The sequence below is a fragment of the Neofelis nebulosa genome, chromosome 9 (assembly GCF_028018385.1).
Source record: "Neofelis nebulosa isolate mNeoNeb1 chromosome 9, mNeoNeb1.pri, whole genome shotgun sequence".
NCBI classification, from domain to species: domain Eukaryota; kingdom Metazoa; phylum Chordata; class Mammalia; order Carnivora; family Felidae; genus Neofelis; species Neofelis nebulosa.
The window spans coordinates 58,597,051-58,610,499 of NC_080790.1; the positions used below are offsets into that span (position 1 = coordinate 58,597,051).

At 45.0% G+C, this 13,449-nt stretch overlaps 1 protein-coding gene across 2 annotated transcripts; it reads right to left on the bottom strand.

Annotated features, from left to right (window-relative positions):
* Nucleotides 1–3,339: 3,339 nt before the first annotated feature.
* Nucleotides 3,340–11,215, bottom strand: LGALSL (galectin like). Of its 2 annotated transcripts, XM_058683926.1 has the most exons (5): nt 10,624–11,109; nt 9,746–9,817; nt 9,507–9,595; nt 8,689–8,866; nt 3,340–6,482 (listed from the first exon to the last, which is right to left on the bottom strand). In XM_058683926.1, the coding sequence occupies exons 1-5, from the start codon at nt 10,657–10,659 to the stop codon at nt 6,339–6,341; spliced, it is 519 nt and encodes a 172-aa protein (XP_058539909.1). In that variant the 5' UTR covers nt 10,660–11,109; the 3' UTR covers nt 3,340–6,338. The 2 variants fall into 2 exon arrangements, 1 of the variants encoding a protein (XP_058539909.1); XR_009248582.1 differs by lacking the exons at nt 3,340–6,482; nt 9,507–9,595 and having other exon boundaries at nt 8,729–8,866; nt 10,624–11,215.
* Nucleotides 11,216–13,449: the final 2,234 nt, after the last annotated feature.

A 13,449-nucleotide genomic window follows, 5' to 3' on the forward strand; every position in this document is an offset into this window, starting at 1 on the left:
GTAGGATAAATGAATGGTGAATTAGCATCTTAGAGTAACAGACCACACTACTCCATGAAGATTCTCATTAAAAGAACTGTTTTCAGTAGTTTCTTATCTTTTTTGTGCATGTCTTCCTTATTCACTTTTTAATGTAACATGAAAAATCATTTTATGTTGAACTAAAGATTATTTTTACTGCATTAGGAGAAACTCATGCTTCTCATATTGGAACAAATGTAATAATTCAGCATAAAAAAATCTCTAATTGTATTTTACAAACATCATTTTAAATATTGCCTAACACACTGCTAACTTTGGCTAGATTTTAAATAAAATAGACTTCCATGAGACAATATTAAAAGCGTATTCCAAGAGATTAGACACAGCCTCAAACACTGGCGCTTTTCTTACTGTTTTACAACCTTGTGGAGAACTGCTACAGGAGTTGGTATCATGATTATTTTCACTCTGGCTTTATCAATCGTGACAAATGTTTTACTCCTGCCCCAACTGCTATTACCTCTGGCTCTCCAAACATGATGATACAATGATGATACAGTGTCATGATTTCCGTTTCTCACAGGAGGCAAAGTGAAGCAGGAAGTTTAAAGTGCCCACTTGAACTGGTGACTGATGGTTAGTGTGATATTTGGAAAGTTCTTAATGTGATGGTAACTGCGTCTAGCACTTAGTGCTGCAATGCAGATTACTCAATTTACTAATGTATTTCAACAATTAAAACATTTTTCCCCCTCTTTCAAAAAAAGTAAATAAATAAAGTGCCTACCTAAGCTTCCACAAGGAATCCCTGAGGCAGGGGTGCCCCATTCTCACCTCTCACCACAGACTCACTGCTTCTCCCTCCTGTTCCCAGACCAGCTGTTTAGGTGAGCTTTGATTATTTTCATCTATCAGTTTAGAATTAATGACAGAAGACTTACAGAGAGGGAGTTGCTGGGGTCATTAGCAAACATTTGCTATCATTCTTACTCATGAAACCTTGGAAGGCCCCCCAAACCTCATATCGTCCCCAAGGCTCATGGCTGGCTTGGGGCTTCCCAGGGCCTATTATTTAGGGACAGTCTGTTGCCCTTTCAAAGAACGATGTCTCCTTACTTCTGTAAGACTGCTCACCTGGTCACCATCTTTCCCTGGGAGATGGAAGGTGTATCAAAGCAAGAGAAAGCGTCAGTGGCTATTTCTTCCCCTTCTGTCTTGGTTGAGTATTGTTTTGGCATCTGTATACACCCATTTTAATTGATTATTTAGTGTTTGTCTTGCAAGGCAGTTCTTGGCCTTGTGCAGGAGGCTTTTTTTTTTTTTTTTTAGGGAAGAATCATTGTGAAATTAACACGGTGGTTAGTAAGCAAGGCATGCACGCAGTGTTGCAGCCTTTTCTTGTGAAAGGAAGACTCTAAATTCATTTCTAAAATGCCAGGAACAGCTCATTTGGGCCATTACTACTTGCCCTCTGACCTCTTTACAAGTTATACGTCACTCTGTGTTATTTGTCTCAGAGTAACGATTGGGTCCCACCCTGACAATTCTCCAATGAGTAACTGATTGAAATAGTTACCAATAAGGAAGGCAGGCTTCCCCCAGAACCTCAATCTTTCTCAGAGCATCCACTGATTAAAACAGGTGTCAGGTCCTCCTGAGGTCCAAAGTCAATCCAAATAAGGAAGATTTCTATAAAACTTGGTTGAAAGGCACTTTCTTTTACTTCAGTGTCTTATATTTGAGGTAGGGATAGAATGAGGAGAGGAGGAGGTTAAATCAGGGATGTTGGCACACAGCTGTAGAGCTGTAATGACAGTTGCATGATTTTTTGGGGGAGTGCAAGGATGTCCCTGCATCGAAATGCAATTTTCACAGGAAGATATGCACAGATCAGAGTATCACAGCCCCATAGAATCCAACAGTTTGATTAGGTGAATGTGTATGGAATTCACCAAGGTAGAGCTCCTTAATTTGGGATCCAGGATGTTTCCCAAAAATACAAACTCTTGGGACCAACTCCACATCTTTTGAAACAATCTCCCGGAATGAGGCTGGGCTTGCGCCTTTAAGCGGGCTTTCTGGGTGATTCTTAAGCACACTAAAGTTTAAACCCACCAGAGACCTTCGTCAGTCTTACTCATTGATGTATTGTCTGAGTGCCTAGAACAGCAACTGGCACAGCTCAATAAATACCTGTTGCATGAGTGAAGACCTTCAGTGTTTGAGGCACTTGGAGGCTCCAATTATAGCTGTCTTCCACACCATCTAATCCACAATGCTGTCACAAAGCAAGTATAATGTCATATTTCAAAAGGGATCTCTCTAGCAAGGCTGTGGGGCACGGAAGTTCCCCCATCTCTGTCCAATAGTGTCAGCAAACTGTCCCCACCTTAACAGGTGCGCATATAGGTGCCTCCCTGCCTATACTTAACTGCAAAAGCTGTGACAGAATCATGCTTCATAACTTTGCATCTTTGAAAAATAAAAATGGAAAAAAGGGATTAATAAAAACATTTAAGGCATTAAGTAGGACCCTAGAACCAGCATGTGAGTAAATATGTCTGCTTACCTCCCGAACTGAAGCTCGGCAAACTTCTATAAGCTATAGTCTAATTTGCAGGCAGAATAGCCAAGGAATCAAGTTTCCTTCCTAATCATTCAAACCACAGGAAAGAGAAGACATGGATATTGTCTTGCTTTTGTATATATACTGTGCTAAGATTATATGTAATGATTTATTAAGAACCCACTGCATCCTTAACAGGTAGATGGATAAAGAAATTGGTACATCTATACAATAGAACACTACTGAGCAATAAAAACTATTGATACACACACCACATGAATCTCAAATGCATTACGCAAATGGGAAAAAACCGACCTCAAAAGATTACGTACTGCATGATTTTCTTTCTAGGACACTCAGGAAAAGGCAAAACTATAGAGGGGACAGGGAACAGTGGTTGCCTGATTAGGGGTTAGGAGTGAGGGGCAAATTTAACTATAAAAGGATAGCACAAGGGAATTTTGGGGGGTGATGGAACAATTCTGTATCCCGGTTGAGGTGGTGGTTAACAGGAATCTATGCATGCGTTAGAACCCGTGGAATTGTACATCAAAGTGAATTTACTGTATATAAATTATACTTAAAAAGAAAACCCATTGTACACACAACATAAACTCATTAGGTCTCCGAGGCACCTTCCTTCCCTTGATCAGTTTATCAAAGTGGGAAACATGTGAACAAGTGGTCTTGGAGCATATATTAAAGTGAGGGAACACTGTTAATACCGTTTGGTTTATACTAAGTACATCATATCTGGTGCCAAATTTAGCATGTTACAAACCAGAAACCGCTTTGTAGAAAATTCCTTTATTATAGTGCAAATAACTTTTAGCAGTGACATAATAATGTAAGAACACATTTAGCAACATTTTACACCACGCAGTAAATAAGAAAGTGTTTCCTTGAAAATATGTCATCATAAGAACATTATTTCTACATTAATGCCGGAAAATGCCAAGGCTGTTTCTCTCAAGGCCACAGGACTCCCTCCCTCTTTTTGGATATATATTTTTTTAGTACAAATGAAAGGATTTGCCATTTTAACAAGTCACCATCAATTCCAAGAGTGATCTCTTAGGGGTTTTGAACTGAGGTTGGCAAGATTTGAAACGGGGTTTCAAATTTTAAAAAAATAGTATTTTTCAGACAATTCTGGGACAGCCCAAAAAGCAGAAGTCACTTCTATTAATTTTTAAGTAGATATACACATTCAATTCAATTTTGATGCAGAAATGGACAGATTGTCTAAAGCCTGCCTTTCGTTCCCCCAGAGCCTGACTGTTATTTATATTCCTTGGTTTTGGTCATATTGCAAAATTAGGCTCTGGTCAGAAATAACTCCTTACATACCCAAATGCTCTCCTGTGAAGCTTTAAATTGCACTTTCCACCCTGAATTCCCACCTTATACCTCACATGCCAATGAGAGGCAAGAACACTGTTTCCAGTTTCCAGCTAATGATTAACACAGCCCCCCTGCTAATTTTGTTATACCTGAATCAAACCATCACATCATTTAGATTAATTCCAACAGGCTTAACCAAGTTCCCACTGGCCTCCCAGAGAAAGGAAGGGTTAACAGTGTATCTTCACACTAAGCTGCGTAAGGGCTCGGCCGATAAGCAGTTAGCCGATAGGTAGAGAGAACAGTGTCATTTCCAATCAACACACCCAGCTCCTCTGGTTTCTGCTGAATTATGCAGTGCGTGGGGATGGACAGCCACTCAAAGGAAACCTCCCGTGGGGGTCTTCCACCAAAACCCCTACAAATATAGTTCAGGGTGCCCTCTAAATGCCTGTACAAACACTCCTCAAAATCTAGTGGCTTGAGAAGCCACGAGAAGTTAATCACAGGCTTGAAAATACCTGGAGCCACAGAACAGCCCTCTTGGCTGAACATGGCTGATTAAGTCAGCTGGTACATAAAGCTTTTCAATGCTCAGCCAGTCTTGTTGGATAAAGTATCTTCTTCTATAACACAGTGGAACTGTGCTAAACAGTTTCAAAGTTGAGAAGAACCCAAATACATCACCTATAAAAAATTCACAATTTTAGGTTGCTTTTTCTTAAGACTTTGGTACTGAAACACTGTCTACATTCTCGACACGTGAAAATGACATGGCCACTTCTGTGTCTCTGCATGTTGTGTAAAAAATACTCCAAAGCAAAGCAGGGCAAGGACGTGTCATAACATGATGCAGTATGCTGTACAAACAAAACCTAAATTATATATAAATACACCCCCACCCCAGCATCCCTCAGTCCTCCCCACTACCTGACCAAAGCAATGCCAGGGGTCCTTCTCTCCAGGGCCAATGCACTTTGTGACGTCCAGTGCCCAGGACTCCGACCATCCCTTGCCGCGTGGTGACATTTACAGTACTGCAGGCTCCTCCCGATGACGCTCTGCTGTCGGATGGATCAGTTCCACAAGTGCACGGAAACTCTTCCAGCTTAAGTGGAAGCATTCATACTATTGGCTGGGCTCAAGAGACCTGGAGTTCTGGGAGTTAACCTTCCAGATAAACTAACTGGATCATTTCCTAATCCGGATCCCCTCTTATCCTAATGTCTCAGCACAGCCAACACAGCGGGAAGCATCCTCTCCTCTGAAGCTCCAAAGGCATTGCTTAGGGACATTGGCGAGGGTCACATAATAAAAGTAATACAATGAGCTAACAGCTTAAGTTGATATAAATTACTTCCAAGTAAGTTATTTGGGGCCACTTGCTTCTGCTTTACATTGCATTCCAGAATCATTTTCATAGTATACTTTTAAAAGTTTATATAACAGTTATTTTAAAAATTGTCTATGCAATCATCTGTTATATGTTTTCAATCAGTTTAATAACAACTTAATGAGCTGTTATAAAGACCTAGGAAAAAGTAGTTAATTAGTCTTAAGGAAGCCAATACTGTGCTAATTCACAGTAAGGAGAAAAAGTCATGTAAATAGAATTCATGTAATCGTCGATTACTTGAAAAGCAGTTTTATCGAAATGTTGCCAAGTTTTCCCAAAAGCACTTACAGCAATTTATATCAAGAGATCCTAAGTTTAGGGGTATGGAAGATACAATTCTTTCATGATTGTAATAAGTAATTTTCCCCTTTGGACCTAAGATATTTGTACATTCAAAAGTTCATAACTTGTTTTTGAGACATTAATCATTCCCTAATACATACACTGAGTATAAATAAATAACTCCGAGAAAGCTTTCAAAATCTGAATTAACATTATGTTGTGCAAAAACAAAAACAACAAAAAAAAAAAAGAAACCAAAAAAAACAAAACCAACCAAACCTCGAACAACCTACATTCTATGTAAATACCCTGACTAAAATGTTGGTTGTGCTACACGATCCCACTTCAGTGCAGAAATGAGTTGATTTCGGTGTACCGTCTTTGTTGGTGGTGGTGGTGTTTTAGGTCTTTAGCACTTTTGTTTCTAAGTATCACCTTGTTTTCAAAAGATGAATAACTTGCTACCAAATCACAAATTATCACAAATCCATGTCCGTTTAGTCTGAATAAAATCCAGCATAAATGTATTACTTGGTTCTGGAAATAATGGCTCGGTGTCTTTGTTCTGACGGCTTCCTAAGGGCAAACCACAGTCTGAAGTTGCCATTTGGGGTCTAAACTGCACACAAAGAAGAGACAGGGAAGCTTGCTTTTTTGTTTTTGTTTTCTTTTTAAGTCTCCAGATCTTGCTAGGACACTTCTTCCAGACCGACAGTCAGATAGTCGTGGCACCTGATCCTATTTGAAACGGAGGTGGTTTAAACAGTGTCAGCCAAGCTTAGTGATCTGGAGGTCCCCGTTTATCTTTATGGTGTCGATTGCAGATAACGTTTGAATGCGGTGGTAAAAATCAAAAAGTTGGTGTCCATCCACAAACACTCTGAAACGTGGGTGCTCACAAAGAATTTCCACCTGGAAGAAACAAAATCATCATCCATCTCTTCTTTTTTTTTTTTTTTTTTTTTAAATCATCATCTATCTCAATTCACAATTTCACTGAACCCTGCTGGGGAAAACAAATAAATAATACTTAATTTTAGAGAAAGGCACCATCTTCAGTGGTTCTCAAGCATCGGGGTGTACTAGACTCATACAGAAGGCTTGTTACGACACAGATTGCTGGGCTCCACCCCCCAAATTATCCACTTAGTAGGTCGAGGGTAAGATCTAAGAATCTGCATTTCCATCAAGTTCCAACACGATGCGGGCATGGCTGGAATGAGGAACACACTTTGTGAACCATTGCTCTATGCTATTCAATATCCTTTAAAGATTTATTCATGCTTTAATTTCTCCCTTCTCCTCGTACTCCAGAAAGGGACATAAAGTAGCATATATTTATTTATATGACACATAATGTCTCCACTGTCATCCCCTGAACCATTTTTTTCTTTTTAAAAAAAAAAATTATTTTTGAGAGAGCGTGAGCAAGAGAGGGAGGGGCAGAGAGAGAGGGAGACAGAGGATCTGAAGCAGGCTCTTCGTTGACAGCAGAGAGCTCAATGAGGGGCTCAAACTCATGAACTGTGCGATCATGACCTGAGCTGAAGTCGGATACTTAACTGATAAAGCCACCTAGGTGCCTCCATCCCCTGCACAATTCTGTCCTACCCTCAGAGAAGACCTTAACAAAGCAGAACCGGTACCCCCTTAGTAGCATGTAATAACAGTCTAGACACTCAAACATGGTAAACACTACAGCAGAGAGGAGGTAATTACCACTGGACCAGGTGTAATTAACAAGGCTTTGTTAAACTAAACAGAAATGCTGATTCCATATGGCAAAAGCTTTTTCTTCCTCTTTTCCTTAAGTAATTCACCATACATTTTAATCATTGGTTCTGTACTATGTATTCATTAAAAGCACTGGTGGCTCCCATGCAAGAAGAGACTTTATATGTGATATTAGTCACATTTAATACATATGATTACTAAAATTGTATCACCAAGAAGGGCTGATTTCATTTCAATTTGGTTGTTGGGGAGCATTATATTCTTGGCCGTCAGAAGCTCTGGTTACTCATACTCATGAGCTACGCATTAAGATTCATCATTGAGAAAGTGTCACGGTCAAAAAAACAAAAAAAGGAAGAAAAAAAACCTGTCACAGTCAAGAGGAGTCTAAGGGGTCATTACCATTCTAGAGAAGGGGGAGGGCACGGGACACGGACAGGGTTGCCTTCCCCAGGCTACGATGAGAACAACAATCTTGATTCTATCACTGATGTAGACCTCGTGGATTCTTATTCCTCCCACTACTTCTTTATAAGGCCCTTGTAAATTTCTAGATGAAGAGCAACAGGTTAAGGATAGCTGTGCTTTTAGTAGGCTTATATGCAACAGGGAGCTTTTAACTGGGTTGTCATTATTGTGATGTATGTTAACAAGGTATAATGCAGACAACTTCATCACCAGGACTGATAGTTCAGTAAATCCTTTCCTAACACATCACCCACACTACTTGCATCTCTTGGCGTTGGCCTTCATAGAGGAAGGTGCTACTCATATTGCTTGGTTGGATGGGAAGTTTGGGCTGTGCTTCCTGCCCACGAGATAGTGGAGAGCCAATTTATACTCATCTAGGCCCCAGAGAAGGAGTCTGTCAGCCACACAGCCTGTGTCAATAAAACACACTGAGGCTACTTAACCCAGAGGCAGAAACAGGACCAGGCCATACAGGCAAAAGCAACAAGAAACAATGAAAAGATCATCACTATACTCTTTAAAAGGTCACAACCAATAAGGCTTACTACTCCTTACAGGTTGAGGAAAATTCTAGCACTTACTATTATTTATTAATCAGGTGTTTCGGGGCCAGTATAGATTACGTTCCCAGTACTAGGTTGAGTACTACATAGAAAAGTATTTATTCTTAGCAATCCAGACATGGGTTTATTTACTAAATGTACTAGCTAAATAGAGCCAAGAGCTAGTATGGTATTAATTCCTAACAGCAAACAGTGCTCTTTTGATCTTTTTTTCTTTTTTTCGCCGTCAGGTGACAAATTTCCTGGACATGCAAAAATTCTGGCTGCTTAAAGCCTTCTTGGCATACACTGCAGGAGAACAGCATCATCACCCTGCCAGCAGTTAGAGTTGAGGCACTCGAGGTACTCACCCTGAATGGCTGGTCTGGGATGAATGGAAAGTAAGGGATTGCTGACTGTTCTTCACCTCTTTCCCCAGATATACAAGAATTTCTGAGTAGCTGCCGGTCTGTGAACACAGCTTTGAGTTCAATTGCCACGTCGGCGGGAGGGTCTTCAGAGTCACCACAGGTCAAGCTGATGGCAAAGCTGAACAGAAAATTACCTCGTTAATCAGGGTTGGCCATGACAACACTTGTCAATAACTCAGGCCCCCATACTTGCTCCTTCTTTTCAGGGTGTGTTTGCTTTTAATGGGCCACTTTTTACACAGGGAATTGGGCTACGTATGGAGAAGGAGGATTACAATCAAGCCAGGCGTTTTGATACCTAAAGGAGGCTTTGCAAAAGGACTGATATTAGGGATGTCAGATACTTCAAACCACCCACACATCTGTACCTTAATCCATTTCAGAATTCTCAGAAGAAGCCCCAGAAACTGCCCAGGGGAATAATATCTTGTAAAGTCTGCTTGCCATTTACATTGACAGATCTTGCTCTAAGCACCATGTTTAAAAACCCTTAGAAAAAAATCCTTTGGCCTCCCTAAGGGTCAAAGAGAAAATGATGTGGGCCTATATTTATATTCTCTGATATAAATAGCTGTCTGGACAAATGATGGCTAGGATTCATACACATTCTTTTCATGGGAACATGGTACTTTCTTGGCGCTTCTAACTAGCAACACTGGCCACAGGGAGAGGAGGAGGGGCAATAAACCACAACAAGAGTGGGCGCCGCCTTGTAACTCCCTGATAAGCCTTCCCGTGACAAGGACTCTCTGTCTTACCTCTCTGGGTTGAGGTCTACGATGCCCATCACCAACACCTTCTTGCCTGGTCTCATGCCACCCTTAATGTGCCCACAAAATGGAACTATCTGCAAAGGATGACAGGAGAAGCAGGAAGTTTACAGCCTGTAGGGGAAGAGCCAAGCCCTCAGATCCTGGGGACCTGACTCATTAGAAAATGCAGTTAGAAAGAAAATGGGTACAGGCGGAGACACAGAGCACAGAACTAAATCACTTACCAGTCGTGGGAAGTACACGTCGGCTTGAACTGGAGAGCCCAAAGAGTTGTTTAAATGCCCATCATCTAGTTTCTAAAAATAGAAGCACACAGATTGGCTTTCCAAAGGCTCTAGTTTTGGGGGTGGGGGCGGGAGAGGGGAAGGGGAAGGGGTGGGGAAGAACCTACAGGGATCTGGCTGAATCCAGCAGCCTTGGCAGGACACAGGCAGCGTCTGCAAATGCTGCCACCTCACAGCCCATTGAATAGCCGCAGAAAGCCCCGGAACAAAACCCGTCCTTTCCACCTGGTAGCTAAGCTTCTGAAGATCCCCAGACCTTCAGATCTGGATCAAAATCCAGGTCGAGGCACACCGGGGAGCCCGAGCCCCGCGTCGGTGGAGGACAGGCCCCTCTTTAAATGCAAACGCCTCTGGACCCGCTGTCGCCCAGGCCTGTCCCGAAGGACGTGGCTGGAGTGCAGGGCCGCGCTCAACTTCTCTCGGGAGCCCCCGGGCCAGACCCATTTCCAAGGGGGAATCCCCGGGACGTCGGAGGCGGCGGCGGGGCGCGCGCCCCAGACACACTCACACACGCGCACACTCACACGTGCAACGTGCACACACCTGGCCGCCGGCTGCACGGCATCGAGGGGGCTGTCGGTCACCCCCATGCCGCCGTCCGCCCCCACGCACGCTCCCTCGGCTGCACCCGGGGCGCCCCGCCTGCCCCCCAGGCCTGCCTCTCACAGCCGGCGCTCGCTAACAGGTACCCGGCGCCTTCCCACGCGGGGGGCGCCGGGCTGGGCCTCAGCCACCTCTCCGCGGCAGCCAGGCTGAGCAGGCGGCGGCGTGCGGGGCCGCGGGAAGGGGGCGCCTCGCGTGCACCCCTCCGCACTCACCACCGCGGCATCGCTGTCGGCCACGGATCCCGCCATCTTCTTGCACTGCGCGCCGGGGTGCAGGGCTGGCGGCCCGGCGGCGGCGGCGGCGGGGGACGTGGGACGCGGCGCGCGGGCGGGGATCCCGGGGCGGTCCTGCGCCGGGCGGGGGCGCGGGTCCGAGGCTGGCTCGGGCGCGCGCACACACAGGCGGGCACGCGTGCGCGCACGCCTGGGGCCAGGCGCCGACCAGGCAGGCTGGGCCGGGGAGGAGGGGGAGGGGAGCGGGAGGCGGCTCGCGCCGGGAGGTCGGAGGTGGCCGCTGCTGCCGGACCGCCGCTGCGCGGTCGGGGCTGCTTTCTTCCTCGGGGTGCTGCTGTCGCCGCCCGAGGAAGAAGGGTGGCGAAGGCCGCGTCGCGCTGGCCCTGGGCGGCATTTAAAGGTCGCAGGGGCCCGGCTCGGGAACCGGGAACAGGGCGGGGACCCAGCTGGGCTGCCGCGGCTTGCTCAGCTTGCCCTGCCCCTTGGCCATTGGAAGGTGGCGGGAGGCTGGGGCGGGAGGGACGGGCTAGTCGCAGTCGGGGCGTGCGGGAGGGAGGGCGGAGGTTCTGGGGGCTGGGGAGGTGGGGACCAGGGCCAGGCAGGTGACAGGTGCTTGTGACACTTTCGCCCCTCCCTTCCAGCCAACCTCCTTCCTTCTGTCACGTCCTGGGGCAGGTGGAACGACGGAGGCAGAGGTCAAGGGAAGACTGGAGGGTGGGAGCGGTATCCCAGAGCTCGAGATTTTTTTCAGAGAGTAAGTTCTTTCAGAAAATAACTACAGAGTGGAAGGGGAGATTCATTCGGCCCTCTAGGGTAGAAAGATAATGAAGTCTCTAGACTTAAATAAATAAATATTTGACCCAAAAGCAAGAGGCAGAAAGGACTCAAGGACTTTTATATCCCAGGAGGCTAGATAACAGAATAGGCCTCTTTCTGCCCTGTGGGAGGGGGCGGGTCTGGGGGACACTGGAGACCGTCTAGGGCAGGGGTCTGGCTAAGTCTTAACCAAGTGGAACTGCCCATAGTGAATCCTTAGCCCCCATTGCGACCTGTTTTTTACAAGTCACCTGCTCTGTCTAGGGTAATAACTTTCTCACTGGAAAACTCCTTATATCCTTTGTGGAGTCAGTCATTCCCAGGGGTACATCTCTCTTTTATTCCAAGGCACAAATTCCTTTTTGGCATTTCCACATTGGGATGATTATGTAACTTCTCAGATAAAGCTGTATCAACATACCCTCTATTAGGTGACATCTTGGCTTAAGCATTCCACTGTGTGAGTCACCAGGGTGTTTTACACTAATAAGCAGGGAGCATGTGTGGCCTGCTGCAGTCCCAGAGGGGCCCTCAATGGCTCCCTTCCAGCCACTGTTCCTGGCTGTGTGTCCTGGAACATCACTGCAGCTTTTATGTCTTAGCTTTCCCTTTATGGACCAGAGCTAATAATGGTAATCCCAGTCCAGTGTGGAGAGTTGCCTGCACACATGTGTATGTCACAGTCCTATGGTTTGTGTGCTCTGAATTAGACACCCAAGTGCATCAGAACTGTGGCTCACATTTTTGCTCCTGTTTATGAGTCTTAGCGATTGTTTAAAATATTAGGCAGTTATAGGAAACTGCTGACATTTTGAAAGCACACCGGAATGTATCCCAATTTCTGAGAGTATGGTGTGGGGAAAAAAACACTGAAGTCATTTTTTGTCATTAGTTAAGTGTGACACAATACGTCTCCGTGGTTAAAGAGCCTGTGCTCTGGGTTCAAATTCTGGATTTACCGTTTACTAGCTGAGTGATCTTGGACAAGTTTCTAAGCTTCTCTGTGCCTTAGTTTCTTCATCCGTGAACCAGAGATGACAGTGATGACAATAGTTGGTTCTTGTTGGGAAGGCTGAGTAAATTGGTCCTTGTACCTTCCTTAGAATAGTACCTGGCACATAGTAGCACTTAGACTTCAAAAATACTGAGTGTTTAGGGGCGCCTGGGTGGCTCAGTTGGTTGAGCATCTGTGAGTTGAGCAGGTCTGTGAGTTCGAGCCCCGTGTTGGGCTGTGTGCTGACAGCTCGGAGCCTGGAGCCTGCTTCGGATTCTGTGTCTCTCCATCTCTCCACCCCTCCCCTGCTCATGTTCTGTGTCTCTCTGTCTCTCAGTAATAAATAAACATTAAGAAAAGTTTTTATAAAAAAAATACTGTCTGGGGATCCAGCAGGGATTTTTTTTTTTTTCCGATCTTCTAGTAGGGAAAGGCAGTCAATGAATAAATAAATATGTAATGTGTCAGGTAGTAAAAGTGTTAGAAAAAATAGGAAAGAAAGCAAGGTGGGAGAGAGGGAGAGAGAGAAAGAGAGAGAGAGGAGGTGGAATGGTGTTATTTACATAGAGGTGGTCAGAGAAGCCACCTCTGGTAAAGTGATGTTTGAGAAAACCCCAGAAGAAAGGAAAGGAGGGAGGGAATCATTTGGCAGTCTAGAAGAAGGGGTTTCTGGTGGATGGAACTGTAAGGGTCAGGATCCAGTGAAGAAAGTGTTGGGTGCTTTGATAGAAGAGACAAATAATGACAAATAGATTAGGCTGCGTAGGCCACGTGAGGATTAGCTTTCACCTAAGGGAGGTGGGAAGACGTCCGAAGTTTCTGAGCAAAGGAGTGACCTAGTTTTCCCTCTGTTGTAGAGAGGTCCCTCTGGCTGCTGTGTGGAGTGATCTTTGTGGGGAGGGGAGGGCACAGGTGGGAGGGTAGAGGTAGGACTTCTCTACCAGGCCCGCTACGGTATAATGACGGCTTAGACATGGTGGAAGCGATAAAGATGT

Excerpts from the sequence above, each read along its gene's own strand:
- LGALSL (XM_058683926.1), bottom strand. The coding sequence starts at position 10,659 with ATGGCGGGATCCGTGGCCGACAGCGATGCCGCGGTG. Across the intron at positions 9,818-10,623 it reads CCGACAGCGATGCCGCGGTG|AAACTAGATGATGGGCATTT; the intron begins GTGAGTGCGGAG and ends TTCTATTTTTAG. Across the intron at positions 8,867-9,506 it reads GTAGACCTCAACCCAGAGAG|CTTTGCCATCAGCTTGACCT; the intron begins GTAAGACAGAGA and ends TTTTCTGTTCAG.